Source organism: Drosophila mauritiana, chromosome 2R (genome assembly GCF_004382145.1).
Source record: "Drosophila mauritiana strain mau12 chromosome 2R, ASM438214v1, whole genome shotgun sequence".
Classification (NCBI taxonomy): domain Eukaryota; kingdom Metazoa; phylum Arthropoda; class Insecta; order Diptera; family Drosophilidae; genus Drosophila; species Drosophila mauritiana.
In genome coordinates this window covers 3,080,294-3,103,192 of record NC_046668.1, presented here as the reverse complement: position 1 = coordinate 3,103,192, position 22,899 = coordinate 3,080,294, and the positions used below count along the sequence as shown (strand labels likewise).

Here is a 22,899-nt window from a genome sequence, read left to right as displayed (position 1 = left end):
GAGCTCGATAAAAACGTCTTCACACTTCGGCGGTCAAACGTGAACCTATAAGCTATAAGTAAGGCTATAAAATGTAACACCAAAAATAGTTTAGCGATAAACCTGTAAAAGTACGCCTTAGCTAAAATGCACAATTTTTGATATGGTAAGGTTGCCGAAGTAGCGGAAATTTAAAATATATATTCGAGTTCCCAACTTTCAGATACCCGTTACTCAGCTAGTGTGAATGCGAACTTGAAATTTCATAATTTTTCTCGGACACCGATAGATATTGGAGAATAAAATAAGAAAACAATTGAAAATTAATCAAAAGCGTGGGCGTGAACGGCTTAGCTGCTGTAGGGCGTTACAGTGGGCGTGGCAAATCAATAGAAATTTAAGAGACTAATAAAAATATGAAAATATATCAAAACATTTGTGGCAAATCGATAGAAATTTAACAGAATAATTAAAATATGAAAAAACATGGTCAACAATCTGGTCTAGAATCTGTATGCTTAATCTCAACCTTCCTGAGACGTTGACGTTCATGTTGTCACGCCCACTTTTGCGACCACAAAGCGCCACGGCCACACTTTTGAAAAATGTGTTGATATTGTATTCACATTTTTATTAGTACTGTAAGCTTCTATCGATTTGAAAACAAAAATTTTAGCTACGCCCACTCTAACGCCCTAAATCCGCCCAAAACTGTCGCGCATTACATTTTTGAAAAATTAATCGATATTTTTACATAATTTTATTCGTCTTGTAATTTGTATCGATTTCCCAAAAAACTTTTTGCCACGCCCACCCTAACGCCCTAAAGCCGCCAAATCGGTCACGCCCACACATTTGATCGATTTAAAAAATTTTTTTATTTTATTCCAAAATATCTATCTACATCCTAGACAAATGATGAAATTTCGCGTTCGCATTCACACTATCTCAGTAACGCTTGGTTGATAATCTCTGGATGAGCTTCCTGTATTGTTTCAGAATCAGCGTCGCTATCAAAGTATAAAACACTGTGTTTATTTACGAAAAACTGTATCAAATACTGCTTGGTATTTTTATGAATTGGCATTTCCTAAGATATGTTGGTGATCTGTTTTTTATAATAATTCTCCTGTTTTACCTTTTCTGATCCCTTAATGAAAATTACTTGTCTGGTGTAATTATTTACTGGCTTTTCCGTTATAAATATTAGTTTCTTGTTACCTTCTTTGGCGCTGTGCTGCGTAGCTTCAGAAAAGAGCGCTTCCCCTATATAAATCCTGTATAGAGCATCTGCTACATAATTTTCTTTGCCTTTAAAGTGTTTAATATCAATATAAGGTTGTCTTAGATATGAACTCACACATACAAAAAATGTACATCCTCCCAACTTGCTTAAGATTTCATCCATATTCGCTATTGGATATTTGTCTGCTATTGTTCATATATCACAGTTAAGATAGATGCGTTTACTATGTTTGTTCACTTGTATCATACTCGAATTCTTTACTCGACAAATTTTATTAAAGATATATAGTCTTTCTTTGGAGTTCCCATTCGTATTACAGCGGATCAAGGCAGAAGTTATGCCATCAACAAGTTCCGTGAGTTTTTTTCAACAAACAGGATTGAGTTGCACTAAATAGCTACAGATGCCTGCAGAGCACATGGGCATGTTGAATGGGTGATGAGCACTCTTAAGACTATGCTTACTGCTGTGGAAACGAGTCAGCGATCATAGCAGGATGCGTTTTCAGAAATCCAACTAGCCATGAATTGCACCACAAATCGAGTCACTAAAGCAAGTGCTTTGGAATTGCTGATAGGAAGAGAAGCCTGGCTTTTTGGGTTGTTGCAAGTCCATGTGGAAGAAAGTGCAGTCGATAGAGGCAAAAGTAGTTCGGTATAAGCAAAGACACTAGAATAACAATAACATACATTGGATTGGCACTATGCAGCTACTTTTTTGGTGACGGTCAATATTGCTCTCTCTGCGCTCGCTTACGCTGTTTGTATGAGTAAAAACAAGAGACGAGAACGTGTAAATGTGTGCGTACTTGGTACTTGTGTAACAAGACGATTTTCGGGCCGAAATCAATTATGATCAAAGAAACGAATTTACATATTTGGAGTTTTGGCCAATTTCGTAGCAATACGATGAAATAAAATAATAATTAAAAATTCACGCCCTGACTATTATAATTTAAAAGTTTTTTAAATTCGTTTGTTAAAATCGCCGCTCAAATTATTTATGTTGGGGAACAAATTTTTGAATTTTAAATAATAAAAATGGATCATTTACATACATTATTATTAAGTCAAATGACTTAATAAATATACTAAACAATTAAAGCAAATACAAAGGAAATTATTATAACTACTGTAATTTAAAACATAAATTTTCCGAAAAGAAGTCATCATTGAGAATATTTCATAAAAATAAAACGTAGTAGAAAATAAAAATTTATAAATTTATACCACTTCAACCTCCGAAGAGATAAGTCGTGCCACTCAGTTTAAAGCCTCGCTTCGCGTAAGCCCAAAACTCTTATCAGCAAAATCTTGATAAAAAAATATCAACCACAAAGAGAAAATAAAAAACTTAACAACAAAAACAACAATCCGGGCTCAAGCCCTTAACCAACAATCATGACAGACCCACCAAACATTTACAAAATTACTTCAAAAACATACCAATCCCAATTAGGCGAACCCAAATTTATAATTATTAAAAGAAAAGATAACAACTCTTTCGAAAGAACTTCACCATTCATCATTAAAAAATCGGTGGACTTTGCCTGTGGAGGAGAAGTTGAGGGATGCAAACGTACAAGAGACGGCAACCTGCTAATAAAAACCAAAAACGAATTACAAGCCAGAAAACTCCTAAAACTAACAAAAATTGCAGATGTGGATGTAACAGCAAGTGAACATAAAACATTAAACTTCTCTAAGGGAGTTATTTACTGTAACGACCTTAGACACATCGACGAAGACACAATTCTACAAGAACTAAAATCACAAAAAGTAACTGAAGTTAAAAAAATAATGAAACGGCAAAACCCCAACTCTAACTCCGACACCAACAACATCACATTAGTTGAAACTGGACTAATAATTATAACCTTTGAATCGCATAAGCTCCCCGAGATAGTACGAATCGGGTACGAAACAGTCCGAGTACGAGACTATATTCCACTCCCACTTCGATGCAAAAAATGCCTCCGCTTCGGTCATCCAACACCCATATGCAAAAGTGTAGAAACTTGCATCAATTGCTCAGAAACAAAACACACAAACGACGGAGAAAAATGCACAAACGAAAAAAACTGCTTAAATTGCCGAAACAACCCAGAAATTGACCATCAACACAGCCCAATTGACCGTAAATGCCCTACGTTCATAAAAAACCAGGAATTAACAGCAATTAAAACCACACAAAAAGTTGACCATAAAACTGCCCAACACATATATTTCGAACGTCACGGCTTCCAAACGAAAAACACCTACGCCAAAACACTTACAAACGGCACAACCCAGAGGACAACAAACACTCCATCACCTAATATTCACACAAACACAACCCAATCACAACACCAAAATCCGCACCACACATCCACATCAGCAGCACAAAACATTTCATCTAAGACGCCAACAACTGAACCAGCTAAATCAACCTTACTATCCAACCAACCACACCAACACCATCACCACCACAGCTACGACAAACTAGAAGACATGGATACCGACTACACACCTACCAGAAAACCATCTACGGCATACTCATCACAACTCACAGAAGACCTAAAAATAAAAATCTTCCCGAAAGATAAGTCCAATAACCTATCCATAAACCTTAAAGCATCGAAACTAAAGACCAAAGCTCTAAACAAAAACAAGCACACTAACAACAGCGACAGCGAATCCATATAGAACCTTAAACTCTACACAAAACCTAAACTGTTAACACTACCTTTAAGTAAGTTATAAGCTTTAATTTTCTCACAAATGTCACTAACTATAATCCAATGGAATCTAAAAGGATATCTAAACAACTACAACCAACTCCTTATTCGAATCAAAAAATACTCCCCACACATAATTTCCCTCCAAGAAACCCATATACAATACACTAATAACATTCCAACCCCAATAAACTACAAACTATTAACAAATATTGCCACCAACAGATTTGGGGGCGTAGCACTACTAGTGCATAAGTCAATACAACACACTGTCCTCAACATAACAATCGATATAGAAGCAATAGCCATAAATATAGAATCTAAACTTAAATTAAACATATTTTCCACATACATTTCTCCGACCAAAAACATAACTAACCAGACACTCCATAACACATTTAACATACAACAAACACCCTCTCTAATTACGGGAGATTTTAATGGATGGCATCCATCCTGGGGCTCCCCAACAACAAATAAACGAGGAAAAATAACTCAAAGATTCATTGACAACAAGCACCTTATCCTGTTAAACGACAAATCTCCCACACACTTTTCAACACACAATACATACACACACATAGACCTCACACTCTGCTCTCCAATCCTAGCCCCCCACGCCAAGTGGAAAATACTAAACGATCTTCACGGTAGCGACCATTTCCCTATTATCACAACACTATTCCCAACAACCAATCCACAAAAATTCTACAGACCCTTTTTTAAACTCAAAGAAGCCAACTGGGAGCAGTTCAACGCACTTACCCACCAAACCAACAAGAAATACCCCACCTCCCACAACGTAAACAAAGAAGCCGCTCTAATCAATAGAATTATTCTTTATAGCGCAAACCTCTCCATCCCACAAACCTCACCTAACACACATCCATACAGGGTTCCATGGTGGAATAAACACCTCGACCAATTACGAAAAGAAAAACAACTTGCCTGGAAAAAACTAAACCGCACAATTACTGTTGACAACATTCTAGACTATAGACGCAAAAACGCAATTTTTAGATACGAACTAAAAAAGAGGAAAAAAGAAGCTTCCAGCTCTTTCACCTCAACCATCCATCCCACTACTCCCTCATCCAAAATATGGGCCAATATAAGACGCTTCTGCGGACTTAACCCAGCAAAACAAATTCATGCCATCACAAACCCAGTAAACAATGAGACTACATTGGCTAGCAACGAAATTGCTAACATATTCGCACAACACCTTTCTGACCTTTCCGGCGACTGGAACTTTTCAGAGGAGTTCCGGAACAATAAATATAGAAATAACCTACATCTCTACACCCCCTCTCCAATAGCCCAAACCATAGAAGAGAACATAACTTATCTAGAACTTAGCTCAGCACTACAAACATTAAAAGGATGTGCTCCAGGACTAAATAGAATCTCTTATGAAATGATCAAAAATAGCTCCCACACAACAAAAAACAGAATAACGAAACTATTCAATGAAATATTCAATAACCACGTACCTCAAGCCTACAAAACAAGCCTAATCATCCCAATCCTCAAGCCAAACACCGATAAAACGAAAACTTCTTCATACCGACCCATCTCCCTCAACTGCTGTATAGCAAAGACACTTGATAAAATAATAGCGAAAAGACTCTGGTGGCTAGTGACATATAACAATCTAATTAACGACAACCAATTCGGATTCAAAAAAGGCTAATCGACTTCGGACTGTCTACTCTATGTAGACTATCTCATAACGAAGTCAAAAATGCACACCTCCCTCGTCACTCTTGATTTTTCAAGAGCCTTCGATCGAGTAGGTGTGCACTCCATAATCCAGCAATTGCAGGAATGGAAAACGGGCCCCAAAATAATAAAATACATTAAAAACTTCATGAGCAACAGAAAAATAACTGTCCGCGTCGGTCCGCATACATCGAACCCATTACCCCTATTCAACGGAATCCCCCAAGGTTCACCCATATCCGTAATACTTTTCCTCATAGCATTCAATAAATTATCCAACATCATATCCCTACATAAAGAAATTAAATTCAATGCATATGCCGACGACTTCTTCCTTATAATAAATTTCAACAAAAACACAAATACAAATTTCAACTTAGACAATCTATTCGACGATATAGAAAATTGGTGCTCCTACTCAGGGGCATCGCTATCTCTATACAATAACACCTCCACATATGCAGAAAACGTCACTGCACATGCAAGATAAGCTGCAACAACATCCAAATTCCTACCGTTACTTCCTTAAAAATTCTAGGAATGACCTTAAACAACAAATACAAATGGAACACACACATAAACTTACTTCTACCCAAACTGCACAACAAGCTAAATATAATAAAATGCTTATCTAGTCTTAAATTTAATTGCAACACGCATACACTACTTAATGTCGCAAAAGCAACAATTATAGCCAAACTAGAGTATGTTTTGTTTCTGTACGGCCATGCTCCCAAAAGCATTTTAAACAAAATAAAAGCACCGTTTAACTCCGCTATCCGTCTAGCTCTCGGCGCCTATCGCTCTACCCCAATAAATAACTTACTTTACGAATCGAATACTCCCCCCTTAGAAATGAAACGAGAACTTCAAATAGCCAAACTATCCCAAAACCTAATCTTCTCCAAAAACACACCAATACATAAGTTCTTGAAGCCTAAAAAAGCTAATAAGAAAAAAAAATCAACAATAGACCGAACAATCAAGCTTAGCCTAGAACTTAACCCTACCCTACAAACCAATAAAACTCCATAAACACAGGCCATCATGGACCCTCTCCAATCTAATAGACACGTCACTTAGAATCCATAAGAAAGAACAAACATCTCCAGACCAATACAGAAAATTATACGAACACACAAAGAATAACCTCAAAACACATAATTTCATATTCACGGACGGTTCAAAAATTAATTACACAATATCATTCGCCATTACAACGGAGACAGACGTCTTGAAATACGGCATACTGTCCCCATATTCATCCGTCCTCACCTCCGAAACAATCGCAATCCTAGAAGCCATAGAACTTACTAAAAACCGAAGAGGCAAATTTATTATCTGTTCCGACTCCCTATCAGCAATAGATTCAATTCAAAACACAAATAATAACAACTTTTACCCAAGCAGAATACGATCGCTAATAACGCAACACGCACCTAAAATTAAAAAAATGTGGATTCCTGGCCATTCAGGAATAAAAGGAAATGAACTAGCCGATCAAGCTGCAAAATCAGCAAGCAGTATGCCACTAATCCTCACCCCAAACATAAATACCACAGATATAAAAAAACACCTTAAAGCCGACCTTGCGACAAAACAGAAAGAACACATAATAAACTGCAGTCCATGGTACCAATCTATTAACACGAACACCTCACACACATGCGATTACCTTAAACAATCCCACCCAAATTGGACCAGACTCGACCAAATAAAAATAATACGACTTCGACTAGACACACAAACATATCCCACCAACACTACCTAAATCCCAATTCAATACCAACTTGTCCGTTTTGCCAAGGTGATATTTCTTTAAACCACATATTAAACTCATTCCCATCCCTCCTACAAGCCAAGCAAGATATATTTAACAACACCAACCCTCTAGACCTTCTTAGCAAACCCAATCCAGATAACATACAAAAACTGATACTTTTCCTCAAAAAAACTAAATTATACCACAAAATCTAAAAACAAAACAGACATTTGTACATAACAAGCCAGCAATTAGTTACCAAATTAGATATTAACTAAATTATTATATCTTAATAACATTGTAAATAAATATAGCTGTAAGCCCCGTAGCTAATGCTATACTATCTAAGTTAGTCTAGTTTTGTAAACTATTCTATCTATCATAATAAATAAATAAATAAAATAATTCAAAATATGAATACTGTTTATTGCAAAAGTCATATTTTGAGGCACGAAGTGCGGACACAAGCACTCAACAATCATTGCCTTATTAATTTTTCACACGTCGCAAGGAGAATACTCTTATGACAAATATTCTAATATAAAGTCATTTTTAAAATTTGTTTTGTGATATTATGTACATAGACTCGGCTATTACTATTTCTAAGCTATATTTAGTAATGGTGCCAATTGATCAAAAATATAGATTTTAAGCATAAGAACATGTAAAGTGAAGGGCATATTTTGTCAAATTTACCATGCATGATCATATGTGTACACACATACAGTTGTCGGCTGTCACTGTATGCGTAGAAAAGAGCTGTTCGCTATAGAGCTCTCCGCTCTCTCACTCTTGTACAAAAATTCGAGAGAGCCTGGAGCCACCTCTAGAGCCACTTCGAAAAAATCGTGTGCCAAAAAATCGTATGGCGTTACGCATCTTGTAATTCTAGTGTCTTTGGTATAACCCATATGCGTTAGGATGTGGGTAAGGTTGACGGCGTTCGTATTAAAAGTGGTAGACATATATGAAAGTGACTGACGAATTGGTTGATTTATATATACTTTTTCAATCTTATAATTAAGGTTTATATACTAGTTCGTATTAGTTGGTTATACAAAGTGGTTTCCTCAATATCATTTTCTAACTCTAGCTTACTTGCTACAATGAAGACTGCAGCTTCAATCGGCATCTTCCAAAAATTTTCGAACGTTACCTCGGAATTGGTTGTTCCGGAAGTTTTTGGATAGTAGATGATTTCGTCACTAGGGCTTGTAGTTCAGGATCAGTTGAGTCCTGAGTTTCGTCCATCACCACCGATGTTGCGCTCAATATGTCCGAAGATTATGAGCTTTTATTATTATCTTTTATTATTTTCTGTTAAGCTTAGATGTTTTATTTTTATATTTATTATATATTTTCTTTCAGTTGCATATATTTTTTTGTTTTACGTGAACTTATTCCATATTTCGTCATACAAATATATTTAGTAATATATACAAATATTTTGTTTTATATCCACTTATTCAATGGTTCGTTATTGACATATTTATAGTAGTATATAAAATTGTTTCTGATATAGTAATATAATTTTCTTAAAATTATTAGTTGAATTATTTTCTTGTTAAATTTTTTTTTCAATTTAAATTTTCACTTGTTTAATAGTTTCCTAATATATCTAGTTTTATGTTTATTTATATCCAGTTGTTCCGCTTCGTTCAGAGCAACCAAAGAAATTCTGGATTTATAGCTCCGTTAAATTCTGGAAACTGCCTGTTGCTTAAACAGTCGTGTGTTGCACTTTACGTTATCCTACCGACTGCGTCAGTTAAGTATTAGGATATCGGGCATGCTCCGGTAATCGAATACGTAAGAATTTTACGATTACGATTTGAAATCGTAATCGTAAGAATTTTTCGATTTCGATTTCAAATCGTAATCGTAAGAATTTTTCGATTTCGATTTGAAATCGTAATCGTAAGAATTTTTCGATTTGTAAAACGTGCACTTTAATCTGGTCGAAATTAAAAGTAAATGTATTTTTTGGAATATTAAATGAGATCGTATTTACAAATAGAAAATATAGTTTACTCAGTGGTCTACTGATGTTTATTCCCCATCACCACAAGATCATTTTGCCACTTAGTTATTTTATAAAAAATTTATTTCTGACCCCACCTCATAACTTGAAAAACAAAATTTTGTCGCCGGCAACAAAAAGTTTAGATTTGGATTGGTATTAAACGTACGTCGACAAATGTAATCGGGAAGACTGTCAGACTGTTGGTGAAACGAAACAGGCAGGTATAAATGCTTACAAAATAAAAAAATGAATTAATTAATTTAAAGGAGAGCCAAATTGTTTTTTTTTTTTTGTAAATAATGATGTTTAATTCAAATATATAAATGGTCAAAGTGGAGTAAAAGTGTAATTGCGAACATCGAAATAAAAACTGTGAAAAAGTTTCCCGGTTTATTGTCTGGAAACAGCTTAAACATCTGTTTACTATTCACAAAAAATTCCGATACCAAAAATTTGCGAGCCGGAGTACCTAATAAAGAAATCGAAAGATTTTGCCGAAATCTAAAAAAAAGTTACGATTGCCGTAGCATGCTTCCGATTTCAAGTCGCGTATACTGAATAAAAAATTAATCACGAAGATCATTTCTGTTAAACCGTTTTATTTGAAGTGTATTTATATAAGTTAAGATAATTAATGAGTAAGCTTAAGTCGGTATAAGTCTTGGGTGATTATTGGATCACCTATAATCTTTATATGCACGTTTAGCATACACGCCGTTATATGGTGGAAAATGCTGTTTTTTCTAGTTTCCAGCACTTTGCTGGATGACCGGTCGTTTTTCTGGCCGCGGTTAGCTCTAGTACAGTTTGATACGTTTTTCAGTTTGATTTGACCACTGATTCACTAAAGAGCTTATTATTATCACTCTATCTGAGTCTCTAGGCCAGAAGCTTTCGTAATCATCATAATTCTGCATTTGGATCTACAACCTTCAATCCCGTGCAAAGACAGTTTCGTGGGAAACCATAATCGCCAGGCCTGCCGTTCACGGACTGCTGCGTGGGACCTCCAAGTGATTACATAATTGGTGCCCCACCAAACAGAACACAGCACAAAAAAAACATCTAAGTGGGCTGATAAAGCCTAAGACAACTTCAAATCACACAGGGAGAAAATAAACAACTTATGTACCCAAAGTCTTAACATATAAAATGTTCAATAAATTATTATCTGCCGTCTCTAAATAAAAATTTTCAGACGCCGGTTATTAATGTAAACATATCTTTCTGCCATATTAAGTATTCGACCTCTCATTAACTTGTGCTCAGTGTTAATCAATTAATGGCCTTAGGAGTTTCCCAGACCCAAATAAACCAAATCGCAAAATGATAGTGAAGAAGAACTCTGATAGTTTCGCACAACACAGTGCTTAATTTTAAAGCCATTTTGGGTAGATTAGACTCTTCTCCTATGCAGATAAAACATCCTTACGCCTATTACAACAGGGAGTTGAGTCGGTCCGTCAAGGCGACCAAACCCTAAAGCAGTACAACGATGAGGTCGAACGAAAATTAACCCTCGTTACAAACGAATTTGTCATGACATATGAATGAGCCACATTGGTTGATACAGAGGTTAGGGCTGAAAAAATCCCAAAGGGCTGTTGTTTTTCCATCACAACCCAAAGACCTGCCAGCAGCAATGTCATTAGCACGAGAGGCAGAGGCCAGTATCGAACGAAGCATGTTCGCGACCACATATGCCAGGGCGGTGGAGCAAATAAACCAGAATATTGACTTCAACAAGATCCAACACCGAGCGCCTGAAAAACAAAGCAAAAATTCTGGTGCCGACCACGGTCCAGAAAAAAACCCCCCTTTTAAAAAAGCCAAACAAGAATAAAAATACTGGTTCATGGCGCAAACGGGACGACAGGGTCTCTAACCTACCCCAGCAAAATCAATCCCCAGAACCAATGGAGATCCATCCATCGTCTTTAAACCTTAGACATGCCTTGAACTTTAAGCAGGGAAGGAAGAAACATGCCCCTGAAAGACCAAACTACTTTGAGAGAAATTCTAGACAAAGACGCCAGGGGTTTTCAATGTTGAGCAAGCCGCCAATGCTAAATAAGATGATGATTACGAAAACGCGAAACGCGGAGAGTTTTTAAAATTTTCATAGATGATGGCATTACAAATAATTATGTAAAGCCCCTAAGGGAGCTAAAAAAAAACATAACTCTTGTCGACTCCCCATTCACTGTGATAAAGTAAAGGAAAAGTGCTTAATCCACATATTTGGCATAACGTCTCCATTTTTTTTACTCGATACTGTGAATTTCACAAATATCTATGACGTAGAAGTCCCAAGTTCGATGAAAGGTGAATTCAATAAAATGATCCTTAAGAGAAAACAAGTGTTTTCGCACTCTAACGAGGCGCTTACATTTAACACGGAGAAAAATTTCTTACGTCTACGTAGACGTAATGATATTTTTCTCCGAGGGACCAAAACAGACCCGGAAAAGGTAAAAAGAATCTGATATCCTTCCTAGGCTTTTTCGGATATTATAAAAGGTTCAAATAATGCAAAATTGGCAAAGCCTCTAACATCACTTTTAAAAGGCGAAGATAAAAATTAATGAAATGAATTTGCAACAGGAACAAACAACAAATTAAACAGAACTTAATTTAAAACCCCTGAAATTACAGAAAAATAGAGTTTTCAAATTTACCTAAGCAGAACATCCTCACATCGAAAAAATTAATAATTTACTTATAATTATAGACCAATTCGGAATTAATTAGTGACTTAGAATCAATCTGTAACGTGAACTATTTTTATTTCAGAATCATTAGACTAGCTTATCCTTCAAAAATACATTTTCGTATTAATGGATAAATATTTAACAGATTATCTTTTATAGAGAAAACAAATAAATTAACAAATTTAAACAAATAATAATAGGTGTTAAGTCGAAAAATGCCGTAAGTTCGAAAATATTAATTCGACCCTGCGTCGAGACTTACCTACTCCGTAGATAATGCGGCAAAAAGCGAAGCAACGCAGATGCACCACTGCAATTATATGTTTATTTTCGATATTGTACGGTTGTACGGACTAATTAACAATGAATTAAGGTTTCGGTGATTTCATAGCTTAACTATCATTGGAGATCTAAGCGAACACTCGAAATCCGTGTTCTCTGAACACTCTGAAATATTTTCCCTACGACCAAATGAAGTTGAGGTCGCCATTTGGAGTCCAAACAAGTCCCATAGGCATTTGGCCACTGCCAAGAGCGCGTGGCCCTGAAGATCTTCAAGACTCATCTATGCACATAGGCGCACGACAAGTTTGCACAGTCCAGAATTTCTTGATGTGTTCCGAAACAAACGTTGGGATTTTGTGAGATGCTGCCTGCCTTATATAGGCGCTTAGCCAGTTATCCTTCACGGAAGGGAACCTTCAAAGGCGCCGTTTCGGTACATACCGGTACCACTACATGGACAAAGACGATGTTCTCGGAAGGTCTATAGAAGGCAAGCGCTTCACTCGCATAATGGAGGCCAAGACCACACACGAATCCATGGCAAAGCGTTGGCAAACTGGCTTAATATCTTGAGGTACGACAAACTGGATCTCACCCTATGGCGGTAGGGCGACTCATACACAGCTCACGCTCCTGGTAAGGTACTATTTACAGTACCTACGATTCAGTGAACGCAAAGTCGCTATAACCGGAGACATACGTGAAAAGTTTCACCAAGACCTGATTAACAAGACTCTTGTGTTTCTGGGAAGGTCCAGGCCGTTAAGTTCTAAGCTTCATCCTCTCCAGCTTTGGCCAACTATATAACAAATCAAAATGCAGAACGATTCCAAAGGGGCAGTAGACGCAGCTCATTCACTGCTCGCTTCGACGGTCCTGCCGCCTTATGATCCCTCGATACGCTGATTGGGCTTCGGTCACTGAATCCAACGAAGACTTCTCCAGCTGACCATGTACTCGACGAAGGCCATCTTGGTGAACAAAGGGTAAAAGGGAGGCATGTGAGCTAGATGGCTGTCCTCATCTCTTAGTGTGCGGAGATTTTTCAGGAGGGACTCTTTAATAATATTCTAGCACTGTCTTCTCCGTTAATCCGAGCGACTAAAACATCCGGATTGAAGCTGCAATCAGGGCATAAGCTTGATTTGACCGATGCACAGCAGTTCGTAAAAGAGACTGGCGCCAATTAGTAAGTCAAAGCGTTGAGAGCAATAAAACTCTGGGTCCGCGAGCTTAAAGTTTTGGGGTATGTTCCAGCTGCAAATGTCAATATTCAATGACGGCTGACTTTCAATTAAATTGGAGGCCATAACAGCAGTGATGTTGGTCGAGAACTAAGACGTTCGAGATCGCATTAAAATTTTTACTGACTCAAAACTAGAATTGCCTATTCCGGTGACACAAGCTAGCGAGATTTTGTTCTCTTAAGTTGAAGCTGATTTGAGAATCGGAATGTTATAGGGTGCAGTTAAGATCAAGAGAATAGAAGTCCAGCCAGTTAGCATAGCCTTCAGCGAATTTTGGAAGCCGAAGAGGGGAAGCGGCGGTGCCCTACGCCGGAGTGTTGATGGCCACAATCATACGGAGAAATACCGTCAGCAAAAGTTGAATTGGAGTTGAGTTGCGAGACTCGCTTTTAAATCTCCCCCCGAACAGAGGAGTTAAGATTTACGAGAATGTCATTTAGTTTCTCATTCAAATTACTTTCAATTTCCTCAAAATCTAGTTCTTCGAGCTCGTTGAGAATTTTTCTAAATGTTTGTTAACGCTTATCGATCAGCTCCAACCACACATAAAGAACGGACTAATCAAATGAAATTATTGCAGAACTTGATATATACCTGATATACTCGATTATAAATGATTATAAATGTCACACTGATTAAATATCGGTAACTTTTCCAGAATTTTCTCGAAATTCGGTTCAAGCGGGAATATGAGCGCAAAGAAGAATTGGCGGAAGCTTCCGTTGTACGCTATGTACGCGCACGAATATAAATGTTAATTTACATATATGCAATCTTGCATAACCCACGGAGTTACTTTCAGTGTTTTCTGCCTTCAATTAGTCTGATTATTAAAGACCAAAATTGTTGTTCAACAACGCACTCAGCAACAATAGCGAATTCATTAAAGTGAATTAATGCTTTAATCAGCTGTGCAAGATTTGCATAATTTATTCTTTACGCACAAATCACATCGGGGTAAACAAATGTTGTTTTTTTATTAGTGTTTTTAAGCAATAAAGACGTCTCTTTATTAGGTTTACTTAGAGAATTCAAACGATATGTTTATAATGGTTTTAGCGAACGAGATTTTGAATCAAGACAACGAAAGCGAATAATGAGCGACTTAAGTGCACAGCGAACAGCAGAACGCTAAACCAAAAGTGTATGTGCTACAATGCAAAAGAAAGAGCGAGGGAGGGAAGATCTTAGATGCTCACGCAGCTGAACTGCAAAAATAATGACAATATTGCTGCACAGATAAGGTGCAGTAAAGTTTGACGGTGTGTACAAAGTTAGCATGTAAATAAAAAACAATATTAGGAATAGCAGGCGGCTGCCTGGCCCGATAGTCTACGTGTACATGTTTTTGATTACATATATTTTTTTAGGGTTTCATGAATTCATAATTTGATCGATAAAGTTTATAATTTTTCTAGGATAGATATTGGCGAACAAAATTAATAAAAGAAATGAAATGATGTTCATAAGTGTCGGCGTGGCAGTTTTGTGCTGTTTGTGGGCTTAAGAGTGGGCGTGGCCAACAATTTTTTGGCAACTCTATAGAAATTTACAAGGCTAATAAAAATTTGGAAAAATATTAACACACTTATTGAAATTGTGGGGGTCGAACTTTTGTGCGGCTTGTGGGCGTTAGAGTGCGCGTGGAAACATAAGCCAACAAACCTGCGCTGCCTCCTTGTCTCTAGAATAGTTCCTGATATCTCGACGTTCATACGGACAGACGGATCGACTCGGCTTTTGATCCTGATCAAGAATATAAATACTTTATATAGTCGGAAACACTACCTTCTGCCTGTTACATACTTCTCAACGAATTTAGTGTACCCTTTTACCAAAGACATTACAATAACAAGATGCGTAACGGCCATACATTGGTTTTGAACTCTGCAGCCACTTTTTTGGTGATGGCCAAAATTGCCCTCTGTCCGTTCGCTTACGCTGAGAGCGTAAGAAATCTAAAAATAGAATTTTCTTGCTTGTGTGGGTAAAACCAATAGACGAGAAGGTGTATATGTGTGCGTACTTTTCCTAGAAGATGATTCGTTGCAGTATGTTGAAATTAAATAATTATTCGAAATTCACGCCGTGAATATATTACCGTACTTTACTATTACAACGAAACGATTTTAATTGAATATAAACTCGGTTATATATCCATACTTTAAAACAATTAAAAAGCTCTGCGTATAGTCAGCTTTACGCAAACGGATTAAGAGAAATTAAAAGGAAAAACAAAATGTTGGCACGCTTTTCTTCCCACCCAAAACTGCGCGCTTTTTAAAAATATCAAATTGGAATTTAATAAAAATGGGTCGCATAAGTACAGTATTATTAAGTCAAATGATTTAATAAATATACTTAATAATTAAAGCCAATCCAATATAAATTATTATAGCTACTGTAATTTAAAACATAAATATTTGAAAAAATATTTCATAAAAATAATATGTAGTGAAAAATACAAAATTTATAAAATATATATAAAAAAATGAAAACGTTTGTTTGCAAAAGTCATATCTTGAGGCAGTAAGGTCATTTTTGAAGTTTATTTTGTTATTTTATGTACATCGTTTCGACTATTACTATTTCTAAGCTATGATATATTTAAATAATAATATCGTTAAGGCAATGAAAGACAAAAAATTTGTACATAAAGAAATTATAGATTCAAAGTCGAAGAACTAGTAAAGTGAAGGGCATATTTTGTCAAATTTACCAGGCATGTGCAGGCAGTGCAGTTGTCGGCTGTCACTGTATGCGTAGAAGAGAACTGCTGAGCCACCTCTAGAGGAGCCAGCCCGAAAAAATTGAGTGCACAAAATTGAATGGCGTTACGTATCTTGTTATTCTAATGTCTTTGCCTTAACCTTATATAAGTCTTGCATGCCGGCTGCATTGACCACTTCACACGAAATAATTTGAGAGTGGTCCGCTTGGCCTAACATGACAGTTATCCATGTGCCCTCATAATAATAATAATCCTTAACGGATTATAAGAATACATAAATATGGCACGACATTTAAGTTGCCAGATTTGCGATTGTTACATAAATTCGATCCGCAGCAATGGTAAATGTTATTTTTATTATATTTCGCAATTTGTGCGTTTGCAAACTGGAAAAATCCTATCCGATTACCCTAATTATAAAAACATATGTATATCTAATCAGAACCCATCGTGTATTTTGTTTAATTAATTTTGAAGCAGTTCCTAATGAGCTATATGATATTCGTCCCATATTTGATAAAATTAAAATAAAATTTATATATTGTTAAGAGGCAGACTATAGCAAGATATTTCAATTTTTTGTATTTTTCCTATGTCTTTATGTGTTCAATGCAAAGGACTATAAACTTAAATTTTATGTATAAAACATACTTATGTTTTTAAGGAATTTTAATTCACTAAGGGATGCGTTTATCCCAAGCCCTTTTCTACTCACCATACATATACCGAACGACAAAATCGACACGGTTATCCCAGGAATAAGCCATTATGACGGAATTTGTTTGGAGCTTATCCTCATAAAATTTATATGGCTAGAAATATATACATACCATTACTATCTGAACTAATAAATGTCTATAAATAAATTACATTTTTTTGGTATCTATAAATAGTAATTTAATGTATAAAGTTGAATAGTAAATATGAGCTCCTTACCTTCGGAATAGCTTACTTCAGACTAACTAAATTTGCTAAACCTTTTGCCAAAAGTCGTACACTTTGGCAACATTATGTATATGGTATGTATCTAAACATTATACAGACAAACGTGTATTGTATAGAAAGTGTATAAGTATATTTGTTCCCTTTCAAAAGGTAGTTTATTTTTAATTAAGAGTTTTCATTGTACTAATGGTAATTATTATGTTAGGTAATCTATAATACTGTTTTTAAATCCCAATCAATAACAATCCAGTTTTCTACTACCAAATATTTGGACTACCTGTTACGATGTTATTCATGAAAGTCCCCAGATAGATTAGGCTCTAATTAACTATTTTAAAAGGTAAAAAATACTTATTAAATGAACAATTCACCTATATTTAATTTTGTATTTGAACACTAATAGTAAAATATATTTAAAATTATTTTACCATTTAAAAGGAATGTTAATTAATTGACATGATTATTAATAGAAATATATTTACTATTTTCACTAGCTTACACACAGGTATATTCACAAGTATATATTTATAGTACATGCATAACCTATTATAAAGCACACATTTTATAAAACTCACAATTCTTATTTTCGGTTTTATTTACATATACATATACATACATAGATAGGAAATACAATATTCAACATTCAAATGTACAATTTTAAGGCGTAATGCCGTTGTGATCGGAGGTCTATAGTTGTCGATTGCTGTTAAGTAATAATATTATATATATATATAAATATATATATGTTTTCTATGCCCGATACACGTAGAGTAAAATAAGATTCGTTGATTCTACGAGAGAATGCTATAGTCGAGCTCCCCGATTATCAGATACCCGTAACTCAGCTACTGTGAATGCGAACGCGAAATTGCAACATTTTCTGGGATATTGATTGATATTGGGGAATCCAATGAGAAAATAATAACAAATTGTTCAAAAGTGTGGGCGGGACCGGTTCGGTGGCTTAAGGGAGTTAGAGTGGGCATGGCAAAATATTTTTTGGCAAATCGATATAAATATACACGCTTAATTACAATTTGAAAAATGTACAAAAATTTTTTAAATTATGGGCGTGACCGGTTTAGCGGCTTTAGGGCGTGGTAATAATTTTTTTGTCAAATAGATACAAATTAGTGAACTAGTTTCACTAATAAGAAAGTGAAAAAAAATATTAACACATTTTTCTAAAGTGTGGGCGTGGCAGTTATGTGTGGCTTGTGGGCGTTAGAGTGGGCGTGGCATGGGTCAACAAACTTGCGCTGAGTCTTGTCTCTAGAATCTGTATTCTGAATCTCAACCTTCTAGCTTTTATAGGTTCCGAGATCTCGACGTTCATACGGACAGACGGACAAGGCTAGATCGACTCGGCTATTGATCCTCATCAAGCATATATATACTTAAAATAGTCTGAAACGCTTCCTTCTGCCTGTTATACACTTTTCAACGAATCTAGTATACCCTTTTACTCTACGAGTAACGGGTGTAAAAAAAGTTGGACTTTAAATTGAAGTGAGAACAATCTCTTTATTTATTGAAATCCAATTAGCAACTGAACTACTTATGCTGCCCCTAATAAGCTGCGAGTCTTTAGCTGTCTTTTTCTGTCTTTATTGGCAGAGGATCCACGTCTGCTTCGTTGTTTCCAATAGGGAAAGATGAACTGCAATCTTGAATCACAAGCGCTGGTGGGAGCGGAAACAATTGCCAAACACATTCTGGGAACTCTGCTTGGTAGCTCGGCGTGTGCATGAAATTATGCTGGCGCTGAGCTTGAATATTGGGTCTCGTTACTCTATTACTTTCTGGTGTAGACCAATGTTGACATTATTGTTTTTAACTCTTCCCACTCTAATTTATGCTTCTTTTATGCTTCTTTTCCTTTGACTATAGGTATGAAGGCCCAGGATGATAATCAGAGTAATACCGAAGAGCGGGTTATGCAGGGTTATGCTGTTGGCCATTAAATGGGTTTTTATGTGCCTTTTATGTATATGCAACGCTTCAAGAGATATAACCAAAGTCTTTCTTTTTCCTCAGCTGTAAATTGTACAAGAGGCGACCTAGGAGACAGGGCTGCCGGTTCCAAGTTGGTGAAACGTTGTTGTCGGTTATCATCGAGTCGTTTCATAGCTGAACAAGGTAAGTGAAGCTTCTATGTGAAGCTCTGTGAGGATCTAGGATATGATTCCATCGTAATCGGTTAATATGATGATTCCGTCGTCGACTTCTTCTATTCTGGATAAGTTGTCGGTTGTTGCTAAAACTACACAGATCTTTCTTTCCCCGAACTAACTTTGGAATACAATTAAAATTTTTTATATTAAGAGTTGTTTTCTTTGGGGATTACTATAGGTAAGATTTTTGAAAACAAAGATTTGATAAAAGTCTAAGTGTATAGCTGTGTTGTTTTTAACTATTGGTTTAACAATTATATCATGGTATTGTGTTTCTTCTAAGCTTGGGACTTTTACGATGCACAAATGTGTTGTTTTATTATGTAGCATAGAGACTTCGGAAAACTCCATAGCTTCTTTCATCACTAGTAATGGCATGTTGGTTCTTTTAAATATTCCTTCTATTTCAATTAATTCATCTGAAAACGTTTAGTCGCGCCCACTGGATGGCATTACTAATGTGAATAATTTCTTCTTTTAGGAGTCGTCTAATCTGGTTATGTAAACTACGAGCAATTTCTAAACGAACGGAACTGGTCTTTTGTATAGAAATTGCTAGAGCATTAGATACTGTAGTAGATACTTCTGTCATGTAATTGTTTGTTAACAAGGACTTGTTTGTTATTGTTGTCTATGAGCTCTGCTCTATTATGATTAGGTCATCCTGATCTGGAGATTCAAGGACCTAGTTTTCAGAGTTTTGGGAAAGGCTATACAATTTTGGAAATGTGTGCATAGTTGTGATTATCTCATGGTGAAGGGTATCGTATAATGGACTACGTTTAGGACTATTTTCAGTGTGCTCATGTAAAATGTCTAGGGCAGTTCGGATTTGATCGATGTCGATGAGGTGTACCGGCTTAGTCGTTGAAGTATGCAACTTCCCTATACCTCTGGGCATTATTAGTACCTGTGCGTTCGATTAGTTCGTTAAGTTCATCGTTCGCCCGGCGTCGTGTGTAGTCTATAGTAATATCCTGCAAAAAAATGTTATCTTTTGATATGGCTCTCTGTGCCCCCTTTTTTGAGGCATCTCATTATTTCGGAAAGTGTCGAATAGAAGCGTTAACTGTTTTTTGGTGGGGCAGTATGAACCACTATCTGTGACATCTCCAGCATGAACTTCATTTATTGGGAATTGAAAGCTTTCTCGTTATCCATAATGATATATTTCGGGACTATATATTATTCTCGTTTGCGATACTTTGGAAAATTTATCTAGGGCTGTGAGGAATAAGTGTCTTTCACTTGAAAATGTGCCATATGTGATCTGGGTAATCTAGAATAGGAGTTTCATTAAATTTCTGACTTTGGGTGGTGGGTGTCGTTAGATTGTCTGTATTTTTCCACAATATCTCATGTGGGTGCCGTTTATTATCGACGGGTTGAGATGTTTCTTTAGGTCTATTATATTGTCTGTAGTATATTCCGGACGGTAGATTTCATGATTATGGTTGGAAATGGAATAGTAAACCTGAAGTCGGATCCGTCTGTTTGTAAAAGAATTTTTGATTTTAAAATGGTGTTTCAACATGAACATTAACAGATCATGGCTAGAACTTTCAGCGTTACGGTTCGTAGGGGAAACAGAGTTAATCTGGTGAAAATCTGGAGAAATAAATAATGTGGAGAAACACTCATGCTTCATACTTTTTAGATGAGTGCACAGTGTTTCAAAGCTTTTAATATTCGTGCAGTGCAGTTTTACTCCAATAAAAATTTTTCTGATGGAGTAATCTTGAGTGTTGAGTAGATTGCACATATCATCCACTTAATCCTTTGATGTTGTGAGCACCGTAATTGGCGGGACAAAAGTCTTTTTTTTTTTGCAGAAATTTCTGCATTACTGCCTTCGGTTTCAGTAGTATTATCCAGTGCTTGTAACGGAGAGTAATAATTGTTGTTGCTCTGGCGCTGCCCAGTGTCTATTTTCGTCACCTTATCAGTTTTGGCGACATAGTGTCGCCTGCACTTTTTGGTTGTTCTCTTAATTTTTTTTTTTTTTTTTTGTTCTGCTCTTTTTCATACATTTCTACCCTAACAAAAGACCGATCGACATTATTCATGCAATGCCTCCCGAACTTGCAGATGAAATAACAAATACAATTGGCAAAGCACAGGAGATACAGTTAAAAAGGATTAACGAATCAAGTTCTGACAGAACTCTTCAGGTTGGGCAAACGGTCTTGGTAAAAGAAAATAAACGCTTAGGAAATAAAATCACCCCCGGTACAAGGAGGAAAAGATTAATGCAGATATGGGAACTAATGTCCTTATAAATGGAAGGGTAGTCAATAAAGATAATCTACGCTAGGTATCTGTTGTTTAAATAAATAAGGATTTGGCAAACATTTAATGAATTAAATCTTTGGCAAGTCTACTTCCCTGGAAGATAGAAAAGAATTCGAATCCAGAAATTGGGAAAAACCTATTGTCATTAATAGCCTTTACCAATATTTTTCAATAACAAAAAAAAAAAAAAAAAAAAAACAACAACAACAAAAAACCAATTAGCGCTGAACATAGTTCATTAATATATTTATATTATATCCAATTATACTAGTCTGTAATGTTTGTAATTTCTAAAGAATCAATATGGCACCGACACGCTGTTACTTTTGATGGTCATAACCAATTTCAGAAGCCAGATCCTGCTGATTGACGATTGCCACTCAAATCTATTTGCAACTTGATGCCATCTCCTGCTCAATTTTACGTACGTAACACTCTGACTACGGTCACCGCTTTAACTATTATAAGAGGTAGCCGGCAATGTTATCGTCACCACACATTAATCATAAACCTTCTTAAGAAGTCTGTGGACAGCCTTCGTCTTAGAAGGGGAGGAGTTAACACATTCAACCAGCAGCAAAGAGAGGCCAATGCAAGCCCTGAAGCGATCACGATAAGAGTCGAGCTTCTGGCTTGGGATCAAAGGCGAGCTTAAGAAAGAAGGGCAGAGCGAATTTGATCATCGAACGCGTCGGTCGTCGCCACACAGACATTGATTATTATTCAATAAATTTACAAGCTCAAATATAATCTAAATATAATTCGTAGGCCATAGCCACGACATCCATAAAAACACAAATCTATTAACTTATATGTATGTGTTCATAGATAATAATTAACAATAAAAGAGAAGAAACCCTAACCTAACATAACCTAAACCTGCCAATCGCAGTCATATCAGCTCCAAAATTCCGGTGGATTCGCTCGGCGACTTAATCTGTTTCGCGACTGGCAATGCCGTCTCTCTTACTCCTCACAGCTCTCTAATTCGCATACCCTATGCTATGGGAGGCAGGTGGATTGTTTGGGCTTCATGTAGCAAGGTTTAGGGCATCGCAACAGCGTG

The 22,899-nt window shown here is 36.3% G+C and overlaps 1 protein-coding gene and 1 long non-coding RNA gene across 6 annotated transcripts in view; one reads left to right on the top strand and one right to left on the bottom strand.

Annotated features, from left to right (window-relative positions):
- LOC117137290 (sarcoplasmic calcium-binding protein, alpha-B and -A chains) overlaps positions 1–17,448 on the bottom strand; it is a 53,000-nt gene extending 35,552 nt beyond the window's left edge. Inside the window, exons 1-2 of the mRNA XM_033298664.1 lie at positions 17,359–17,448; positions 17,138–17,234 (exon numbers count right to left, since the gene is read on the bottom strand). Of these exons, the coding sequence (XP_033154555.1) occupies positions 17,138–17,189 (52 nt within the window). The 5' untranslated portion in view covers positions 17,190–17,234; positions 17,359–17,448. The remainder of the gene's footprint in view (positions 1–17,137; positions 17,235–17,358) is intronic.
- A 590-nt stretch (positions 17,449–18,038) lies between these two features.
- LOC117137291 lies at positions 18,039–22,630 on the top strand. Of its 5 annotated transcripts, none has more exons than XR_004459148.1 (4): positions 18,039–18,077; positions 19,258–19,284; positions 19,405–19,506; positions 22,183–22,630. It is a non-coding gene; the product is annotated as an uncharacterized LOC117137291 (long non-coding RNA). The 5 variants fall into 5 exon arrangements; XR_004459147.1 differs by having other exon boundaries at positions 18,045–18,077; positions 18,985–19,284; XR_004459145.1 differs by having other exon boundaries at positions 18,045–18,077; positions 18,985–19,506; positions 22,183–22,257; positions 22,357–22,630.
- Positions 22,631–22,899: the final 269 nt, after the last annotated feature.